The 23743-nt window shown below is 39.9% G+C and overlaps 1 protein-coding gene across 1 annotated transcript in view; it reads right to left on the bottom strand.

Annotated features, from left to right (window-relative positions):
- Positions 1–23743, bottom strand: part of PCDH15 (protocadherin related 15) — a 796162-nt gene that overhangs the window by 390089 nt on the left and 382330 nt on the right. Inside the window, exon 17 of the mRNA XM_069981835.1 lies at positions 17058–17186. Within this exon, the coding sequence (XP_069837936.1) occupies positions 17058–17186 (129 nt within the window). The remainder of the gene's footprint in view (positions 1–17057; positions 17187–23743) is intronic.

Below are 23743 nucleotides of genomic sequence, written 5' to 3'. Positions count from 1 at the left end.
AAATAAAATACATAAAAATTGCTTATGACACCTTTGCCTTCACGCAATTGGTAGCCCTAATCCACATTAATTAACCCCTTCAAGACCAAGCCTATTTGCACCTAAAAGACCAGGCTCATTTTTCAAAATCTGACCTGTCTCACTTTATGCCCTTATAGCTCAGTGATGCTTTAACGTATGCTAGCGATTCTGAGATTGTTTTTTCGTCACATATGGCACTTTATATTAGTGGCAAAATTTGGTCACTACTTTGTGTGTTTTTTCTGAAAAACATCAAAATATCATGAAAAATTGAAAAAATTAGCATTTTATGAACTTTGAAATTCTCTGCTTCTAAAAAAAGAAAGTTGTATTACATAAATTAGTTACTAAGTCACATTACCAATATGTCCTCTTTATTCTAGCTTCATTTCATAAACATATTTTACTTTTTTTAGGGTGTTACGGGGCTTAGAAATGTATCAGCAAATTACCACATTTTCGTGAAAGTTTCCAAAACTGATTTTTTTAGGGACCAGTTCTTATTTTAAGTTGATTTAGGAGGTTTGTATACTGGAAACCCCCATAAGTGACCCCATTTTGGAAACTAGACACCTTAAAGAATTAATCTAGGGGTATAATGAGCATTTTAACCCTACAGGGGCTGGAGGAAAGTATTCACCATTAGGCTGTAAAAAAATGAAAAATTAAAATTTTCCAATAATATATACATTTAGATTAAAGTTTCTCATTTTCAAAAGGAACATGAGAGAAAAAGCACCCCAAAATTTGTAACACATGTTCTCTTGAGTACTACGGTACCCCATATGTGGGCGTAAACCACTGCATGGGCACACAGCGGGGCTCAGAAGGGAAGGAGCGCCAATTAGCTTTTCCATTGCAGATTTTGCTGAAGAAGTTTCCGAGCGCCAGGTGCATTTGCAGTGCCCCTGTAGTGTCAGCAGAGAGAAAAAAAAACATAAGTCACCCCATTTTAGAAAGTACACCCCTCAAAGAATTCATCTTGGGGTAGGATGAGAAATTTGACCCCACAGGTGTTAGAGGAAAGTATTCAAAATTAGACAGTAAAAATGAAAAACTCAAATTTTTTCCAATAATATGTTCCTTTAGTTTGAAATTTTTCAATTTCACGAGGAACAAGAGAAAAAAATGACCCCAAAATTTGTAACGCAGGTTCTCATGAGTACAACGGTACCTCATATGTGAGCATAAACCACTGCATGGGCACACAGCGGGGCTCAGAAGAGAAGGAGCGCCAATTAGCTTTTCCAATGCAGATTTTGCTGAAGAAGTTTCTGAGCACCAGGTGTGTTTGCAGAGCCCCTGTAGTGCCAGCGGAGTAAAATCTCGCCATAAGTCACCCCATTTTGGAAAGTGCACCCCTCAAAGAATTCATCTTGGTGTGTGGTGAGCATTTTGACCCCACAGGTATTAGAGGAAAGTATTCAAAAGTAGACAGTAAAAATGAAAAACTTAAATTTTCCCAATAATATGTTCGTTTAGTTTGAAATTTCTCAATTTCACGTGGAACAAGAGAAAAAAAGTACCCCAAAATTTGTAACGCAGGTTCTTCTGAGTAAAAAGGTACCTCATATGTCGGTATAAACCACTGTATGGGCACACATCAGGGCTCAGAAGGGAAGGAGCGCCAATTAGCTTTTACAATGCAGATTTTGCTGAAGAAGTTTCTGAGCGCCATGTGGGTTTGCAGTGCCCCTGTAGTGCCAGCGGAGTAAAATCTCGCCATAAGTCACCCCATTTTGGAAAGTGCACCCCTCAAAGAATTCATCTTGGTGTGTGGTGAGCATTTTGACCCCACAGGTATTAGAGGAAAGTATTCAAAAGTAGACAGTAAAATGAAAAACTCGAATTTTTCCAATAATATGTTCCTATAGTTGGAAATTTCTCAATTTCAGGAGGAACAGGAGAGAAAATTCACCCCAAAATCTGTAACGCAGGGTCTCCTGAGTAGAACGGTACCCCATATGTGGGCATAAACCACTGTATGGGCACACAGCCGGGCTCAGAAGGGAAGGAGCGCCAATTAGCATTTTCTCTGCAGATTTTTCTGAAGAAGTTTCTGAGCACCAGGTGCATTTGTAGTGTCCCTGTAGTGTCTACAGAATAGAATCCCCCCAAAAGTCACCCCATTTCGGAAAGTACACCCCTAAAAGAATTCATCTTGGGGTAGGATGAGCATTTTGGCCCCAGAGGTATTAGAGGAAAGTATTCAAAATTGGCCAGTAAAAATGAAAAACTTGAATTTTTCCAATAATATGTTGGTTTAGTTTGAAATTTCTAAATTTCACAAGAAACAGGATAAAAAATGTACCCCAAAATCTGTAATGCAGGTTCTCCTGAGTACAACGGTACCCCAAATGTGGGCATAAACCACTGTATGGGCACACAGCAGGGCTCAGAAGGGAAGGAGCGCCAATTTGCTGGAGCAAAACCGCAGCTAGTAACAGTTATTATAATAGCGCAGTTACTAAAATACAATAAAAAAAAATTAGATTACAGGTAATGTGGGGTGGTTACGGGTGATCTGGGGTGGTTCCGGGTAATCTAGAGGTGGTTACGGGCAGTCTGAGGTGGTAACGGGCAGTCTGAGGTGGTAACGGGCAGTCTGAGGTGGTTACGGGCAGTCTGGGGTGGTTACAGGTAATCTGGGGTGGTTACGGGTAATCTGGGGTGGTTACAGATAATCTGGGGTGGATACGGTCAACATGGGGTGGTCACAGGCAACCTGCTGTGGTTACGGCAACCTGGGGTGGTTACAGGCAACCTGGGGTGGTTACAGGCAACCTGGTGTGGTTAGAGGCAACCTGGTGTGGTTAGAGGCAACCTGGGGTGGTTAGAGGCAACCTGGGGTGGTTATGGGCAACGTGGGGTGAATACGGACAACCTGCTGTGGTTACAGACAGTTTGGTATGGTTACAGGCAACCTGCTGTGGTTACGGACAATCTGGGGTGGTTGCGGACAATCTGGGGTGGTTACAGGCAACCTGCTGTGGTTACGGATAAAATGAAGTGCTAATAGGTAATCTGAGGTGGGTACCTGTAATCTGGCGTGGTTACGGGCAATCTGGAGGGGGTCACTGGCAATTTGGGGTGGTTAGAGGCAAGGTGCAGTGTTCAGAGGCAAGGTGCGGTGGTCAGATGCAAGGTGCGGTGGTCATAGGCGATGTGCGGTGGTCATAGGCGACGTGCGGTGGTCAGAGGCAAGGTGCGGTGGTCATAGGCGACGTGCGGTGGTCATAGGCGACGTGCGGTGGTCATAGGCGACGTGCGGTAGTCAGAGGCAAGGTGCAGTGGTCAAAGGCAACCTGCGGTGGTTGCGTGCAATCTGGGGGGTTACATGTAATCTGGCATGATTATGGGCAATCTGGGGTGGTTATGCCCAGCCTGCGGTGGTTAGGGGCAACCTGGAGGGGTTACAGACAATCTAGAATTGTTACGGATAGAGTGAAGTGCTTATAGCTAATCTGGGGTGGTTACATGTAATTTGGGGTGGTTACAGGCAATCTGGGGTGATTACAGACAATCTGGAGGGGGTCACTGGCAACGTGTGGTGGTTAAGGGCAACGTGCGGTGGTTACTGGCAACGTGCTGTGGTTATGGGCAACGTGCGGTGGTTACGGGTAATCTGGGGGGTTACGTGCAATCTGACGTGATTACGGACAACCTGGGGTGGTTACGGGCAACGTGCGGTGGTTACGGGCAACCTGCGGTGGTTACGGGTAATCTGGGGGGGGGGGGGTTAGGGGTAATTTGGGAGTAAACTGTAATTATTACTATAATAAAAAGTGTGTGTTTTATTTTTTTGTATGTTTGTCACTTTTTGTACTTTATACATTCATTTTCACTGTATTACTATGATTACTGTGATATTTTCTATCACAGTAATCATAGTTCAGTGACAGAGACCAAATTGGTCTGTCACTTTACATTTTCAGAGCTTGGCTGGTTGTGGAGCGCATGCGCACTTCATAACCAGCCAGGACACCGAAGAGGAAGGAGCTCCGTGGATCCGGTGAGTATATGGGGAAGGGGGGGTGACTGGGGGACGGGGGTGACAGGGGGGGTGGGGGGCGACTTGGGGGGTGGGGGGACATCACTTTTTATCCCCTGTCACCAATCATTCATGGTGACAGGGGATAAAAAGTGCCTGGAGCACATGGCACAAGCGATCAGCGGTATATAGTATCTCCGGTGGCGGAGAGCATGGGGCTTTCATTCATTTTTCTTTTTTGATCACTGTGAACAGACATTAGTCTGTTCACAGTGATCGCGGCGGCCATCTTGGATCCGATGGCCGCCGCGGGAGGGGGGGTTAGTGACTGGGGCACTAGGGGGCTGATCTGGGGTCTGATTTTTACTTATTTCATCTCCCCCCACCGTGGATTCACGGTGGGGGGAGATGAAATACAGCGGCGGCACCGGCCCATTAGTGACCGCCGTTTCGGCGGTCACTAAGGGGTTAATGGGGGTCAGCTGCGGAATCGCAGCTGATCCTCATTATCTCCGGTGCTGTACACAGATGAGAGCGGGATCGCTGTCCCTGCAGCGATCCCGTTCTCATCACAAAGCCCCGTCAAAGCCGGAACGTATATGTACATTCCTACTGCACGGGGCATGTGCAATAGGAACGTATATATACAGATGGCTGACGTGAAGGGGTTAATATGGGTGAATTGAATTTCTCCCCATTTATAAGGCTGACTTTCCTAATAAAGTGAAGCAAAAAAAACAAAAATAAATCTTGCAAATATATGTAAATTGCATTCTATTCAACAGGAAAGCCTTTTGCTTGGCAGCAATGTATCTTAACAATTACTTTAGCAGATAAACTGAAACTTAAAAAAAAAAAAACTAATTTAGAGTAATCTGCCAAATAAATGTGTGATTTAAGTATCTTTAGAATATCAGACAATATATACATCAAAATGTTTGCACATATTAAATATAAATAGGTGTAAATATAAAAGCCAAAGGGTTTTTTTTAGAGCTTGGAGATGATGTGAATATCTTGTTCTCCTAATGAGTTTGCATTAATTATTCTATTCTTCCATAAGCTTTGAAGTCTTGGTATTTTGGAGTAGCTGACTTTTCAATGTCTCACTTTTATACTTCTGCATTTTAAAGAAATGTCACCTTGACACAGATTCTCTCATAGAAGAGTTTTGGCATTAAAAAGACTTGACCCACTTTGCTGAGAAACAATAGATGATTCATATATAAAATTATTTCTTTACAATCGTAGTAACAGCTTGCATACACTATGAGATAAAATAATAGTTCACACTAATTGCTTTTAATCTTTGACACTTGTAGAACTTGGAGACACCTGGTCTCATAAGAATACCTTGAAAACTTTTGTAAAAGTCAAATGGAGTCTTATCTAATGTTTAAATTTACAGGTAGAGCAAATGTCACTTTTCCCGAGGACTGTAGATAATAATTAAAAGATTTCTCATTACAATGTTCCTGCCTGTCTGGGCCCATGACCTAGGGTAAAGATGGGTAACCTTTCAACCCTACACCTGTTGCAAAACTACAATTCCCATCATGCTTGGACAGCCAAAACTTTAACTTAGATCACAGTGAGCCAGGGAGAGAAGTGCTCAACCACATGCTTATTCCTGCTCTATCCGCACCGATGCAGATTCTTTACTGTAAAAGCAGTGAGACTGTGGAACTCTGCCACGTGATTTTGTCATGGCTGATTCATTAAATTAGTTTATAATATTACAAGTTATGGGCACTAGATTTCATGTGATAGTACAGTGATCCAGGGATTCCTGCAATTTGTCATTGTAGTTTTTACATTACATTACATTACATCTTCCATACAGTCCATATGCTTCTACATATACTGCGCCCCCTACTGGACACTCCATAGGAATAGGTTTTAGAGAGAATTTGGACCCTCCATGATCTACTAAATTAAGGGAAATAACCCTATATGTGCATTTCCCATAATTAATGTACATTAGGTATTTGTCCAACCTTCCATAAGAAATAAAATATAAAAAAATATTTTTGGCAGAACTTCGCCTTTAAATAAGGACTGGTATATGTATACACTGTTCTTGATACATTCCCCTATACACACCCCACAGAATAATACTGCAACAGCCATGCATCATTGTAGGGATGGTACTGGAATGGTGATATGCAGTGACTGGGTTCCTTAAGACATGATGCTTAGAAATGAGCCCCGAAAGTTCAATCTTGTTTTCATTGGACCAGTGAACAAAGTTCTTTAGGTGCTTTTTTGTAAATCCGAGGTGGGCTTTCATATGTCTTTAACTGTAGATAAGCTTATTTCCACTCTGCCATAAAGTTGCACTGATGGTTGATCTCCAGTTGATCCCATCTACACAAAGGGTCTTTGGAGTTCACCGAGAATAAACATCAGGTTCTTAGTCGAGTCCAAGTTTTGTGGGTACCCAGAGTCAAGAAGATTTCTGGTAGGTCCAAATTTTCCCATGCATAGTCAAGAGCTCTTTGCTCTTGGGAACTTTCACTTCACCAGACATTTTTTGTACCCCTCTCCAGATTTGTGAATCCACACAATCCTGTCTTTAAGCTCTACAGAAGTTCTTTCAATCCCCATGGTTTGGATTTTGCTCTGATATGCATTGTGAGCTGTAAGACCTTACATAGACAAGGCTGTGTCTTTCCACATCATGTCTAGTCTATTGAATTTTGCCACAGGTGACTTTAATTATAGTGTACAAACATTTCTAAGATTAAAATAAGTAAAATTTTACTTTTTTTCCTTTTTAATAAATTTGCAAACATTTCTAAAATTCTCTTTTTACATTCACATTATAGATTATTGAGTGCAGAATGATGGAGGAAAGTTTAACTTATTTTCTTTTTTTGTTACCACAAGGCAACATAATGGTTTGTAGATCTTGTTAATAAAAGGGATTTTGCAGAAATACATGGTATATACAGTGTTAAACCATTCTACTAAAGTTAACCAACAGCACCACCATATTATATGATATACATTCCGTATCTAATAATTTACATTGCATTTGCATATATCAAGATGTTGTTCCATCTGCTAACATAAATCTTGCATGCCTTGTTTCTGTGAATCTCGTATGTGATAAATACCCTATAATATATAGTGGGCAAGATGACATCTGAATATATTTAAATAAATTATCTCGTTATTCGTGTTATATAGCTTTATATATTTTTCATAAGGATAACATTATTTAATATTTTTTTATAAATATTGCTGAAAATCTACTTAATGTATAATTAATTTCCAATATATAATATATATTAAATTTTTCAAGCATTATTACCAGCCAAACCGTGTGTCACAAATTGTTGTAGCCCCAGGACTGCATACTTCTATTTTCTATAAATTTTCTTTCCATATAAGCCAAATGTATAACTGGACAAAAGGGTTTAGTTTCATATAGACAGAATCAAATTAAGATTTGTCAAATCATTTTTTTTTGGCCAGATTAAACTTTAATATTTAATTTAAATATGTCACGACAATGTTCTAGTTAATTCCATGGACTGAAAACTAGCTGTTCAGTGTAGTAACCACGAGCAGCACCCAAGGCTGGCATCAGTACCAGGCAAACCAGGGCAAATTCCTAAGCCTACTGAATGCGAGCAGGGCTGTTGAGATAAAGATTAACCTATTTTATACGTGGCAAGCCTCAAATACCTGGTAGTGTACTGTAGGACCTGTGTACTTCAAATAGATTTGGGCATTTTAATATCCTCAGTTAACAATCACAATAAAAAAAAAAGATTATGGGCACATACACATACTGCCCATACATTGGATAAAAATAATGGTTTGTCTATCAAACCATCTATCTTTTAAAAAATATGCCATATGTTTAGCATTTTAAATATTTGGGAACTGTATATATATATATATATATATATATATATATATATATATGAACAATAATAATATTATTATAAGCTTTTGGGGCACCTATGGGATGAGTGTATGCCATCTCCTCCGTAAACTCCTTAGATGCCACAGGCATCATTTACTCTACTGTCTAAACAGTTAAAAAGTTAAAATGGAAGTGGAATGGAATGTGTATTGCTGTTGGAGCTCAGATGTGAATTACTACTGCTGACCCCACACTATCACAGTACAGATGTGGTCAGCCTTACTTTTTCATTGGTTGAGTCATAATTGATGATGTTTTCTTTGTAACAACCTTTTACCAGAATATCTTGAAATGCTATCAGAACAGTCAAACTGTCTCATTTAGATAGGAATCTCTTTGGCGTACAGAGTCTTTTGCTCACAGACCTACAGTACATACTATTTACACTTAGTGGTTGAAGGTCATGACATTAAGTTGCTGTGAAAGGCTACTTATCTTAAGAGATATATCTCTGAACATACTGCCTTTAAAGATAAGGTAAAAATGGACGCATTTGTAAGACATTGCACCCTGAATACCTGATGCCACGCCATATCATGGTTGGCACCAAGGGGTTAAAGTAACATGTGGCTGAAATGTCTATAACCTGATACTAAAGATAGCTAAAATAGCTAAAACACTGTGTGAAGCACAGTAAAATGTGTGTGAACATAGTTCATGTTTTTTTTTAAATAAGAAGTATTTTTTTAAATAAGAAGTAAAAGTATTTTGTATCTCTGAAATACAACATAAGAAATAAATGGATTAAGCTTATAGATTAATCATTAATAGGTGTAATATGCAATATTTAGAAATCAAAGTGCATTATATACGCTTTTCAGTACACAGTCTACTCTATGTACTGTATCTACACAGAAATTATGATTATAGACACAGCCAAAGCCATATATAATATATAAAATAGATGTACCTATATAATATACTAAGACAAGGAAAATTAGAAGCTGTACATCGCAACCCAAATAATGGTCATACAGCAAACCACATTAGAAAAGATACTCACAAGGCATAAATACATTATTATCAACAGTACATGAAAAACTATGGATAAAAAAAGTATAAAAACTCCTAAAAGATAACCATATCCCTCAGGCAGGAAGAGACATTGTAGTAAACACTTGCACTCCCAACTACTACCCCACACCCTGGCACACATTTCACAGTCAGACTTCTCAAGTTAAATAAATCCCAGATGCATTATTTTCTTTTTTCATTGAAAAACACGGTTATTTTGTGGATACAAGGTTCTCTCGTATTACTCTCTAGCTATGAGAAAAAGGATATTTCCCAAGAAATAGCATAATCTTCAAAACAATGAAAAAGAGCTTGGAATCATACCAACAGAAGCATGCATTGGATGAAAATGTGAATATTTTCAGATGTATTCAATCTACAAGCAAACATGGTTCAGAATGAAATAACTTGAATAGTGTGGCATTTCTAAAGAAAATGATGCAGCTGAGTGATGTTCTCCAGGTATATGTGGGCTAGGGACAACACAATCACAGTTAGCCCAAGTATACCGCACCACCAGTTTCATGAGCTCAATGTATGTTTACTAGAAATATTTTAAACAGATTCTTAAGATATTTAATTTACTTAGAATTTTACAAAAAAATTTGAACGGGTCAGAATGTTAGGGGATTAATTTCAGGCGAATGCATTTTCTGGTGTGCTAGTATAGGGTGCCTCTCAAAGAAAGTACAGGAGCAAGGACACCTGTCAAACAGCAGAAGTCCCTGTTCCTACACTCTGAAGGCTAAAACATGCATTGTGTGCTTCACTGCTCAGTTAACATTTGCCAGGCTGGCTACAGAATGAATGTGCTTGCTGAAGTTTACACTTAATACACTGAGCAGCAAGGCATACATTTTTATTAGGCTTATCAGAAAGGAATGTAGCCTTAAATGCAACACTGTGCAAAAAAAACATATGCCAAAAGTTTAAAACTAAACACTGGCGTAAGATAAGAAAACTGATAAGTAGTATAAATTTAAAAACTATTTCTAAAGACGCATTTAATTAACTATACAGCATGAGCCACAGTTATAAATCTAGCACATAGGCTACCTAGTCTATTATACTGTATTTTCATGGGTACAAGACTACTTTTTAAACCAGAAAAAATATTTTCAAAAGTCAGTCGACATATTTGGTGTGGGGGGAGCACTAAAACAACTGTATACGGGGACTGTATGAAGGGCAGAGCAAACTGCAGGTTTCCGGGTAATGAAAAAAAAGAGACACTGTAGAATGGCGCTGTGCCCAGAAAAACACAACCCTTTCACCCATCTGGCCCTCTCTGGTATTCAACCGGTTTAACTTTACCTCTTTCTCTGCCCCTCAGATCTGCATGTGCTACTGATTGCTGCATAAGTTTAGGTCCATTGCTTTACTATGGATGTGAAGAAATTCATCTAAGCACTTCTCCTGACCGTTTGCTGGGATTTGTGCATCCAGACTTTACAAATTTTTAACATTTTTCTATGACATGTCGAAAGTTTTCTTAAGTGTCAATGACATTTAAGCTGATTGAATGGATCCTTTTTTTAGTATGAACACCCAGCTTGGAATATCAGCAACTATCAGACTCCTCTATTCTTGTTTTTCTAATGAAAAACAATAAAATAAAACAGAAAAAATCTGATCTGATTAATTCCCACCCATGCCTCAAGGCGTGACAGCTCTCAGACATTGGATTTTTAATGGAGTCATAATATTTAATGTCTATGGTCTGCTTTATTGAATAGAGAATTTGATTTACATAGTAAAGGTGGAGGTAGTAAATTTCTCAGGCCTCTTGGCTTGTTTAAAGGATGATTTACATATAGAACGTAGAACCCATAAGAAAAGTTTACTCAAGCAATGTTATGTATTATATTTTATATTAAAAAAAAGTGACAGGACCCTTTTAATTTAGTTGAAAATGTTAAACTCATTTTGTGGGTGAAGAAAAGTTTTTATTTTCTTCCTTGGGAATAAACAAAACGAGCATTCCCTGGTTTCATAAAAATCAATAATAAAACAAAATTCTCTACAAAGCAATAACTGCTGAACATATTCACCTTCTATTGCTTCTCCCGAAATGACAGAGATAGTTTAATATTTTTTTCGCTTTCAAAAGACTGCAGACGCATATATATCAGTTAGTAATGAAATGCTTTTTGCCCTCACCTATATCAGGATCATGAATCATAGCCCTCAATTGAATGTCATCTGTGAGATGTTTAGGCTGTGATCGGGCCCTATTGCGTTAAAGTGTTTGGGAAAAAATCACTAGGAGATGTTCTATACTCTTGAATACTAAAAAGACTATTTCCACGGAGTGCTACTAACCAGACAAGTTTTCATTCTCTACTTAAAAATAAGAATATGTCATGAAAGTCTATTTTGAACTGTCAGAAGCAAAGCCATTCCCTATAGATAAACTCTCTCAAGATTGCGGATATCTAATCCCTATTCAAATGTAGTACAATCTTTTTGGGGTGAGGGGGAGGGACTTTTTTATGACGAATATTAACCCCTTAGCGACCCATGACGTATCTGATACGTCATGGTGCCGCGGGGGGTGTTCAGAGCGGGGTCCCGCCGGGACCCCGCTCTGAACGGCGCTGATCCCGGCTGACACGTGCAGCCGGGCAGTGCCTCTGTTAGCCGGCGCGGGTCCTGTTGCCGCGCCGGATAATTAAGCACTTCAATGCAGCTGTCAAACCTGACAGCTGCATTGAAGGGCTTCAGACATCACATCCCTGGTGTCTAGTGGGTCGGATCTCCCCCCCGCGATGCGATCGCGGGGGGAGATCCGTTCTTCTGCCCGTGCCGGGCCTCAGCGTCGGAATGACGCTGATCCCGGCTCGGCAGTAGATTGCTATGGCCTGCAGCAGGCCATAGCAATCTATGACCGATCTCATGGATCTTTGCTGTGTATATACACAGCATTGATCTCTATGAGAGATCAGTGCTGTCTATATACAAGTCCCCCAGGGGGGCTTCTAGTACATGTAAAAAAAAAAGTAAAAAAGTGTTTTTATTAATAAAAAATCCCCTCCCCTAATAAAAGTCCAAATCACCCCCCTTTTCCCATTTTATAAATATAAATTAATAAATAAACAAATAAATAAACATATTTAGTATTGCCGCGTGTGTAATCGCCCGAACTATTAATTAATAACATTCCTGATCGCGCAAGGTAAACGGCGTCAGCGCAAAAAAATTCCAAAGTGCAAAATTGCGCATTTTTGGTCGCATCAAATCCAGTAAAATTGTAATAAAAAGTGATCAAAAAGTCGTATATGCACAATCAAGGTACTGATAGAAAGAACACATCATGGCGCAAAAAATGACACCTGACACAGCCCCATAGACCAAAGGATAATAGCGCTATAAGCCTGGGAATGGAGCGGTTTTAAGGAACGTGTATTTGTTAACAATGTTTTGATTTTTTTAAAAGCCATCAGATACAATAAAAGTTATACATGTTACATATCGTTGTAATCGTAACGACTTGAGGAACATGCATAACAAGTCAGTTTTACCATAGGGCAAACGGCGTAAATGCAAAACTCCCCGAAATCAAAACAAATTTGTTTTTGTTTTCAATTTGACAGTGCAAATGATTTTTTTCCGGTTTCGCAGCATATTTTATGGAAAAATAATGCCGGTCATTGCAAACTACAATTGGTTTCGCAAAAAATAAGCGCTTATATAAGTCTCTTGCCGAAAAAATGCAAGCGCTATAGACTTTTAAACATAAAATGGAAAAAGCAAAAGCGCAAAAACGAAAATTGGTTTTGACCTTAAGGGGTTAAAGTTCTTCTATGTAATGTCGGTACCAATGCTAAGTAGATAATATAGATGGTGCACTGTGCCAAGTGGACATTACCATTCCTCATGTTAACAGGATGTATCATTACTTAACCCGATGCTGTCAGTATAGTATCAGCATAAAAAGTTGATGGTAACATCCAGCTATAAAGTTTTTAGAATTATCAAAGAGACATGGTTTACATTCCGGATGGGATCCTAGCGGCGCCATAGAAAACTGACATGTCAGTATTCAGTAAATAGCGGCCGCAGAAAACCCTGTCAGTTCACACTATGGAGGGTGCAGCTCCAGCCACACGCTCCATAGTGTGCAGTAGGGTGTTCTGATGCAGGAGTGCTTGGATGCGCCCGCGTCAGAACTCTGCGGCGCTAAAGATCCTACGGTCGGTACTGCAGTACCAGCTGGGATGATCTTTTCAGAGACCGGGCATTCCCAGACACGGAACAGCCGGTCTCTCACAGTGTGTGAACATAGCCTGAATCAAAAGTTTTGGTTCTTTCACACAAATTCAACCTTAAAAATATAACTTATAACAAAAATTGAAATCATGCATTACAAGCACATTACCATGATGCAATAAGAATTATCATGTACCAATCCGTTATATTGCATACTAGCCTATGTGCAATTTTATGTCAATAGATAATAAGGTATTTATATGTACACTCACTATCTCAGAGTTTTCCTATCTTTATTATTTCCTAACACTCCTAACACGTTTCCTCCTTAACCCCTTAAGGACCGGGCTAAATTTCGTTTTTGCGTTTTAGTTTTTTCCTCATTGTGTATAAAAGGCCATAGCACTTGCAATATTACACCTACAGACCCACATGAGCCCTTATTTTTTGCGTCACTAATTGTACTTCGCAATGACATGCTGAATTTTTCCATAAACTATGCCGCGAAACCAGAAAAAAATTATATGCGCAGTGAAATTGAAAAAAAAAAACGCAATTATTTTTCTTTGGGGGGGCTTCATTTTTACGCCGTGTGTCCTATGGAAAAATGTACTTGTTATATATGTTTCTCAAGTCGTTATGATTACAATGATATGTAACATGTATAACTTTTATATTATCTGATGGCCTGTAAAAAATTCAAACCATTGTTAACAAATATACGTTCCTTAAAATCGCTTATATCAGGCTTATATCGCTTTTATCCCTTGGTCTATGGGGCTGTGTGAGGTGTCATTTTTTGCACCATGATGCATTCTTTCTATCAGTATCTTTCTATCAGACTTTTTGATCGCTTTTTATTACAATTTTTCTGGATTTGATGCAACCAAAAATGCGCAATTTTGCACTTTGGGACTTTTTTGCGCTTACGCCATTTACCGTGCAAGATCAGGAATGTGATTAATTAATAGTTCGGGCGATTACGCACGCGGTGATAGCAAACATGTTTATTTATTAATTTATTTTTATTTGTAAAATGGGAAAAAGGGGGGTGATTTAAACTTTTATTAGGGGAGGGGATTTTTTATTAATAAAAACACTTTTTTTTTTTACTTTCACTTACAGTAATATGAAGCCCCCTGGGGGACTTCTATATACACAGAACTGATCTCCCATTGAGATCAATCCTGTGTATATAATAGAGCAATGATCCATCAGATCATGGCTCTATTATAATGGTCTGCTGCAGACCATCTGAATAGATTGCCGAGCCGGGAACAGCGTCGGAGCGACGCTGAGCCCCGGCCGGCTCAGTACAAGTGATCTCCCCTCCGCGATCGCATCGTGGGGGGGAGATCCCCCACTAGACACCAGGGTCAGGGGGCACAGCTGCTATTCAAATGCAGCTGTCAGCTTTGACAGCTGCATTTGAATAGTTAAATAGTCGGCCGCGGCGATCGGCCGCGCCGGCTAATACCCGCAGTCCCTTGCTGCACATAGCAACCGGGGACCGCGGGCTGCAGAGAGGGCTCACGCCGAGAGCCTTTCTGTCTACACTTAACGGCAGCATGACGGGTAAACCACTGGTAATCATCAGTGGATATAGTGCAAGATTTTTGCATACATTTTGCATTCAGGGGTATATATGGTAATGCTAGGGTTAATTTTTTTTTGTTTCTTTGTAATTCAGAAATGTATGACATGTCATATGTTGTATAAAAGTTTATTAACACTTTTAATGTAACAGTCATTTAGATAAAAATACATTTTTGACATGTAACACAGATATGTTAAAAGTTTAGATCGTTCTAAATATGGCTAGGAGAAGCAAGCAGTAGCACTCTTCACGTCATCCTGAATCAACACTCATTCTGTCTCAAGAGACAAGCTCCAATAAAAGTCTAGCACCAAGCTTTGCAGCGCTGGAGTCCTCGGTTCAAATTCCACCAAGGGCAACATCTGCAAAGAATTTGTATGTTCTCTCCGTGTTTGCGTGGGTTTCCTCCCACACCCAAAAATATACGTGAATTTAGAGATAGGTGAATTTAGATTGTGAGCCCTATTAGGGACAGGGAGCAATAATTGGCAAAACTATGTAAAGTGCTGCGGAATCTGTGTGCGCTATACAAATAAAAGCATTATTATTGTTACACTTTACGAAAAAATACTTCAAAGATACCATGTTTTATGGAGAATTCTGATATATAGCAACAGTTAACTAGAAAAATCCATGTGATGGTACTTTGTGCTAAAAGGACCAAAGTGTATAAGAACTGATACCTCTACTGGCTAACAAAAAAAAAATAATAATTTATTTTATTTTTTAATCATGAGCTATTCTCAGGCCTAAAGAACAAATCTAAGGTATTTATCCCATCTAGAGATGAGCAACCTGGGTTCGGGTTTGAGTAGATCTGAACCAGAACGTTCGGTATTTGATTAGCTTGGGCTGCTGAACTTGGATAAAGCTCTAAGGTTGTCTTGAAAACATGGCCAATGACACAGCCAATGACTATATCCATGTTTTCCAGATAGCTTTAGGGCTTTATCCAACTTCAGCAGCCCCCGCTAATCAAATGCCGAAAGTTCGGGTTCGGATCGACTTGAGCATGCTCGAGGTTCGCTCATCTCTAATCCCATCCTGTGCCTGCAGTTTGGTGTAAAAAGGTTGCATATTTTTGCAACATTTTGCTGTTTTACACCAGACACCAAGTCTAAAAAGGGTGATGAGGCCTTAGTGCCACCAGAATCTACAACACTAGAGACCTAGCATATACAGTACTGTAGCTGAAATGTACACTTGCTAAGGAGTTAGCATGTGGTGTGTGGTACAGTCATTGAAGAACCTGATATATAAAGAAGTGTACACTTCTTAATGAATCAGCTGAATGCTAAAGCCACTGGATTTTGCCAAGGACCTTCATGAGACTTCAGTCTTAGTAAATGCCCCCCTATGTACCTTGAAAGTTGGGGTAGTTAATAAAGATTTAACTCCTAAAAGACTTAAGGAGACAGAGGACAAGTCCTCTTTAAAGGACAAGTGCCATGAAAAACTTTTTCCCAGTAATTGAAGCACATTACAAAGTTATATAACTCTGTAATGTGCTTCAATCACCTATCTGCCTCCATTCCCTGTCTTTTCCCCCTCCACCCCCCACCAGGAAGTGTCCTGACTCACACAGACCTAATTACTGTCGTCCCCCCTCCCCTGCCTTGTCAGGTGACAGGCTTGCTCAGCTCCCATTGGCTGAACAACTGCAAGCCATTACTTGTCACATCTCACTTGCTTATCTTATCTCAGACTGACTCCGGCACATAGGCAGCTCCCCCCTCCCCTCATACCCTCTCTCCTGCTGCCCTGGACTCAGTGAAGGAGTCATGTCACTAGAGAAGATAAGCTGAGCAAGCAGAGTCACCTGACAAGGAGGGGGAAGGGGAGGCTGGTGTAACAGGACCTAGAGCAGCCCTCCTGCTGATGACTCATCCTCACAAGAAGGAGCTGCCTGGTGACGGTGACGACAGTAATCAGGTCTGTGTGAGTCAGGACACTTCCTGGTGGGGGGTGGAGGGGGGAAAAGACAGGGAAGGGAGGCAGATAGGTGATTGAAGTATATTACAGAGTTATATAACTTTGTAATGTGCTTCAATTACTAGGAAAAAGTTTTTCATGGCACTTGTCCTTTAAGTGCTATAATCTTCTGGACCAGATAAATATATGGTTTGATATATGGTTATATTTTTTGACAACCTTCATCTAGGCAACCTTTTCTTTAATTGTTCTTCTTTTATAAGAGGGTTTTAAACTTATAGAGGAAAGAGTGAAAGCACAAGTCAATTCAAACACCTACTTTCTGTATCACAATAATCAAATAATGGTGCACTCACCCTGACTTGACCCACAAAAGCATTCACTTCTTCTTCTGGAACTGATAGATTTCTAGGCAAGTAAAGATCAAAGACTGGGTCATTGTCATTCACATCCGTCACCACCACATTAACAGTAGCAGTTGAAGTCTAAAAGAAAACATATGTTATTGTTAGTGCTTGTAGAACATATGTCATATCGACTATGATGGATACACTTAAATGTAGTCACTCTCTTTATTTTTTTTTTTTATTAAGTAAAGTGTACATTATTTGTTTTCACATCATTGCTTACAGCTTTTCGGAAGAAGAATAGCCTAAAAAGCTGCCTAAAAAGCTGTCATAAAACCTGTCATTCAAAACACTAAAAGCATTTGATGGACATTAAAAAATACTTGTACAGTAGTTATAGATAGGGCAAAATAGCAGAAGAAGAGCAGTAATGTCAGAAAACTGTTGACTTTAAAAGGAAGAACCTTATCTCAATAAAATATAATATTGTATACATTTTTATGTCTAAAAACTAGAGATGAGCAAATTTACAGTAGAAACAAAGCAAGGTGCTTCGTTTCTATTGGCATTCTGCCCATCAGTCTGCAGGCTTTGAATTCTGCTCCACTCCGTGCCACTCCTCCTTAGGTTCTTGGAAAATATACATTCAGTCCTGGGACACTTCTCTCAGTTTCCCAGGACTCATTGTGCTCATCTCTTCTAAAGACATTATTCTAGCCCTTGTGCCCACTAGGGAAGGGTTAACTGAGGTGGAAGGGGATGTTTCTTTAAGACCTCTAGGAGTTAATAAACAGCATGCTATAGTCAGTGTCTAACTCCACTGGACTCTGGTCTGTGGTCTATAAACTTTTCTTTACCCCAATTTCCAGAAGGTTTTATAATGACCCATAACACTCACATGATCTGTCATATGTCTGCTCAGAGTACCCGAGAAGTTAGCAGATGAGGAGCTGTTTACTGGGCAAGAGTTTAGAGGCTATTTATTTAAGCACATAAACCTGTGCATTTCTTTCTTTCTCCAACTGGGCAGCACGGTGGCTCAGTGGTTAGCACTGTAGCCTTGCAGTGCTGGAGTCCTGGATTCAAATCCCACCAAGGGCAACATCTGCAAAGAGTTTGTATGTTTTCTCCGTGTTTGCGTGCGTTTACTCCGGGTACTCCGGTTTCCTCACTTGGTAAGTAGAGGAGGGATCTAAGATCTTCCACTGTCACTGTGTTTTTGCATGTCCCTTGTGCTGCCCTGCATAGTACGTCTCCTGCCTCCTAGCATCTCCTCAGTGCATGCAGCACACTGGAGGAGGAGTCAAAGAGAGAGTCCAGCGGAACTGGGACCCTAGAGGCACTGTGGGACCCGTCAATTGCCCTAGTAAGACAGGTGTTAAGGCCGGCTCTGCTGGCTATTCCACAACATAATTATCTAAATAGATTAGGTTTGACAATGTCAAGGCCTCTTCATGGTATTGACATGTAGTTTCCAGACCAATGTTTGGCTATGATTGAGTACAAGACAAGATGATAGATCTCATTCCAGCCTCCATTGCTGTCTTGTGCCACACCATAATAGCCTTAGAGAGTGGTAATGTTAGGACAATGGTAAGTGACATCAAATTTAACTTATAGTCCATAACTGATCACTACTCATTTTAAGGCGGCTAAAATTATTTGCTTTCGGTCTTGCTTAAGAGCCCATCGCACACTCCATAGTGCTTGAAAATGTGATTTTTTTTAGATCTTAGCGACACTTGCTACCTCTTCTATCTGCATAACCTTACGACTTGTCCTGTTGAGAAGTGTACTCAGAAATTTGTTTCTAAATGTTTTGCTCTTTTTTTGGGTGCCTGCTGAATTAAATGAACTAACATTTTACTTATAAGATGTACCTTTCCTGTCAATTTTCACAGGGGGATTTCTGTGATAATTTCTTAAATTGTCCTTTAATGGGGACTCTGTTGCGTTACAAAAAGCATCTCAAGTCCTTTCTCTTTTTATCTGCGTCCAGTAGCAGCTTTTGTTATTTAGTCTCACTGTGGTTCTCATGGACATTAAGTAAATGTTCAGAATAGTAAAAACTCTTTTATTCTTATGTGCTTTCACCTCTGAAGGCCTTTGATAGGGATTACATGCAATGCCGCACATCTGTGCATCTGACAGAAGTTTAATGTCACTATGGGAAATGGAAGTTGCTGCCGGTTGAAATCATTTTTGTTCACAAATTGCCGCAAGCTGAGATCAATCTTTTTTCATGTTATATCCTGCTGGCTACTTCATAGGAACAAAACAAATGCTCTTCAAAGCAATTTTTTCTTTTTTTACTTTTCCATAAAATGTTAATATTCTGCTTATAAATAATAGGCCACAATGTTCTGGTTCAAGTCCTAAGGTTTTAATGGACAGCAGCAAACCTGGCAGAATTTATCAAGGCAAAATTGTACAATCAACATATGTTTAAAGGTAGCCAATCAGCATGATTGTGCTGATATGGTTCCCAGCAGCAAAGTTTAGATCTATGGTGCTGCTCGCGGAGCCCACCAGATGCAGCTGCAGCTGTAGCTTTACAAAGGAGAAAAAGATGTTTTACTATGCCAAGCGAGGCTGGGAGAGGGGCAGCTGCTAATTCATCTGGGCAGGGAGACGCCTGTGACTGAGCTGCACAGTAAATCTATACTGTGCGGCCGGGAACGGTATCAGCACAATCCTGCTAATTGGTTACCTGTAAAGCAACCTGTTAAGCTATAAAACTAAAGCTTATCTAGGTATTAATAGCTAGTGCTGAGCTTAAAACACAGACTTTCCAGGTATATGGAATAGGGGGGTGGGATGGGATTATCATGAGCCCTGGGATGTCTTGAAAGTATGAGATCCTATGCAGTCCTGAATTTTAAAATGGTTATACCTAGAGATGAGTGGTTTTAGGTACAGATGATCAAACATCAGAAAATCTTAGGTTCTATCGAACTCGAACCTTGTCAAACCTTCTGCATTTGATTCCCGATGCCTTCCCGGTCCGTGGGGAAGGAGGAGACAGCCCGGGTACCACCTAGAATTCCAGGATTCAGCCTAGGTAATAGGCTCAATCCCGGAATTCCAGGCGGTACCCGGGCTGTCTCCTCCTTCCCCACAGACCGGGAAGGCATCGGGAATCAAATGCAGAAGGTTCAACAAGATTTGAGTTCAATAGAACCTAAGATTTTCCGATGTTCGATCATCTCTGGTTTTAGGCTGGATTTACAAGTTCTATGTTCGCTCCGTGTAGCACAGATGACAGGGACGGTGAATCCCTGTACTGGCCTGTTTCTCCACACGGAATGATGTATCAATATAATGCCGGAAGTGGGGAAACAGTATGCTTTACAGAGCAAACACAGAATGTATAAATCCAGCCTAACAGTAATTAAAAAGTGACGCACTTCATTATCTCTGAAATCCTCTCAGCAGATTGCTTGTCGCTCCTCCCTGAGGGCTGGGAAAAGCTGGATTCAGTCCTAGGAAACTTATTATTATGAAAACTCAATATTTGAGTCCTGCTAAGTAAACATATCTACATAGTAGATATACACATTAACAGTGGGTACACACTAAAATATGTATTTGATGTTGACCAACAGCCAAGTGGAGGGGGGTATTTTTTTCAAAAACTATTCCACCATGTCACCATATCACCATGGAGCCACAGTGGGCAGGAGCTCCTGCGGATCACCAAGGAGTAGATTATATGAATGGCTGACCCCACGTCAACTAACAGTGGTAAGTGTTGTAGCCCACAATGGGAGAAACATTGTCTCTGCAGTGCAGCATGGAAGGCTGAGTCATACACCTTGTATGGCACATGTGATAAACCTCATAGTGCACAGGTTTCTTCAAACATTTCCTACCAATTGTTGATCCCTTTTGAGGACGCGACTCTGTTTGTGAGCAGGCATGGCTATTGGATCAATGACATCCTCCCACTCGTCTGTGTTCTGGAATGTGCGCTGAACAACATCATTAGCGAGGATTCCCAGGCCACCATTTCAAGGCTGAACATCCTCCTCCTCCATCAATTGTCTGTTCTCAACCATACTGACCTGGGTGCAATAAGGTACTGCCTCCTCCTCCTGAAATAGTCTGTTCACAACCATACTGGGCTTGTGCAATCAAGTGGTGCCGCCTCCTCCAATAGTCTCTTCTGAACCATACTGGGCTGGGTGCAATCAAGTGCTGCTGCCTCCTCCTCTTCCATCAATTGTCTTTTCTCAACCATACTAGGTCCAATACAGTACTATTACTGCTGCTGGTTCCACTGTTAAATGTCTGTTTTCCACCCTACTGGGTCCAAGGAACTTTGTTTCCTATGTCCCGTGTAATCACTTACACCTTGGCTAATTTTTTGTTCACTATTTTTGCACTTTGATTTTTTCCACTTTTTTCATTATAATAGCAACTGCAACTAAACGAAACTATACCCTATCAGACTTTCACATCGTCTTGGGTTCGGTTTGTAAGAATCTAAACTTCACAAAAGTTAGCCGGATCAAACCGGACCGAACTTTTCAAAAGTTCGCTAATTCCTAGACTTTGGGAAAGGCTAGGAATGGAAATATGCCCTGATGTCTATGGCATAAAATAAGCATGGATTATCTCTGCATCATATATGGAATACCAGTACTGCCTTATACCCATTTTTCAAAATTTACTAATGGAGATTTTGAAGTTTGATTTTTCTGTTTCATAAAATAACAGATTCTCTGGCACTGAAATTAGACATAAGATAAAAGTGAATTTTATGGATAATAATGGAACAGCGTTTTGGACCAAGCCTGGTTTCCAACATTTAATTCTAACAGTGTCAGGTTGGCGTTTATACTGATGTCTTATGTTCTTCATATTTTAGTTATGTAAAGAAGTTTAGGATGCTGCATAATAAGAAGTAGAAGTCCCCAGAGTACTGTTGTAACAAGGCAATATAATTACTGCCACTAACTCAAGCTAAGTTCTATTGAGTTCAATGTATTCACAGCTCTTATTCTATTAAATCCTTTTTAGATTTAAGATTTGGCTCAAGCTAACCTTCAAGATCAATACCAACATTTCTCACTTCCCCACATCAAGTAATATTTCTTTCTGAACAAATAATGATTTTCCCACACTACCAGCAATATTTTCACCAGACACTCTTGATGTCCTGTTTCCTTCCCTTTTCCTTCGTAGATTATAGGAACTCGTGGGAAAGGTCCTCTCTTTCTCTCTCTCTCTCTCTCTCTCTCTCTCTCTCTCTCTCTCTCTCTCTCTCTCTCTCTCTCTTTCTCTCTCTCTCTCTCTCTGTAAATGCCTGTCACCCATTTACTTTATGTTTACAGTACTTGTTTTTATTTACCTAAACAGCTGTTTCCTGTGTATAATTTTAGATGGGGTCATTATTGCTAATTTGAAATAAAAAGATATTTTTTTTAAGTTTTTTTTTAAGTTTTTTTATGAAAAAGCATTGTTAAGTACGTTGAATAGGAAAGGATGCTTCCATATATGGTGACAAGGCAGTGAATGCTTACCCTCTGTGTCAGAAATAGGGGAACCTGTGGTCATCCAGCTGTTGCAAAACCACAGTTCCCATCATGCCTAGAAAGCCAAAGCTTTAGCTATCAACATTGTTACATAGTTGATAAGGTTGAATAAAAGAGGGAGGGCAGAAGAATATCTGCAGTAGAAAGTTATGCAGATTGCAAGCGGAGGAAGAGGTGCAATGTTAGTAGATTGGAGTTGAAGAGGGGTTGAGTGGAAACAAAAAGTTTTATGTCTGGGGAGTTACCAACTAACAGAAACCATATGTTTTTTCTAACCATCATCATAAGTTAGAGGGTTCTGTACACTCCAATCTAAGGGGTAGAGATGAGCGACACGGGTTCGGGTTCGAGTCCAGCCGAACCTGATCGATCGGCATGTGATTAGCGGTGGCTGCTGAAGTTGGATAAAGCCCTAAGGCTATGTGGAAAACATGGATATAGTCATTGGCTGTATCCATGTTTTTAAAGACAACCTTAGAGCTTTATCCAAGTTCAGCAGCCACCGCTAATCAAATGCCGATCATTCGGGTTCGCTCATCTCTATAAGGGAGTTAATAATTTAGCTGTCATAAGAAAGGGAGAAAGGTGGGCTGCAGAACCTAAGAAGGATGCAGATCAAGAACTTTTATGACCAGTGACTTTGGTGAGAGAGTGGTATTGCGCTCCTATGCCAGGGTCAAGAAATAGCTTGGATGGTAGGGTGCCACAAAATTAAAAAATACATGTTGGATTTATGTATGTCTCAAACCTGGAGTCGTTTAGGTAGCTATAGCACTTTAGTTTTAATCACATACAGTAGTTAATATGTTATAAAAAGATAAGAGTCCATCAAGTTAAACCTATAACCCTATTGTGTTAATTAAGAGAAAGGCAAAACCCCTCATGAGGCAGATGTCAATTGCCCCATCACAGGGATACATAGGAATGAGCATATTGACAAGGTAATGAATTAAGAGAAAGCTGGTTGTATATGGAAATCAGCAAAGAATGAGCTGGGACCAGCAAGCAAGTGTGTATTGCATTTAACTTTTGCAAAAAGTCATTCCAATGATGGTGTACAGGATGTGTCAGATTCCTGTTTTTTTTTTTTTTTTTTAATCTGTATCCATCTACTAAGATATATACTGTAGCTTGATAGCATAGAGAGAGTTCAGAAAC

Source organism: Dendropsophus ebraccatus, chromosome 8 (genome assembly GCF_027789765.1).
Source record: "Dendropsophus ebraccatus isolate aDenEbr1 chromosome 8, aDenEbr1.pat, whole genome shotgun sequence".
Taxonomy (NCBI): Eukaryota; Metazoa; Chordata; class Amphibia; order Anura; family Hylidae; genus Dendropsophus; species Dendropsophus ebraccatus.
Note: the sequence above shows the minus strand (reverse complement) of the source record. Positions and strands in the feature narration are given on the sequence as shown.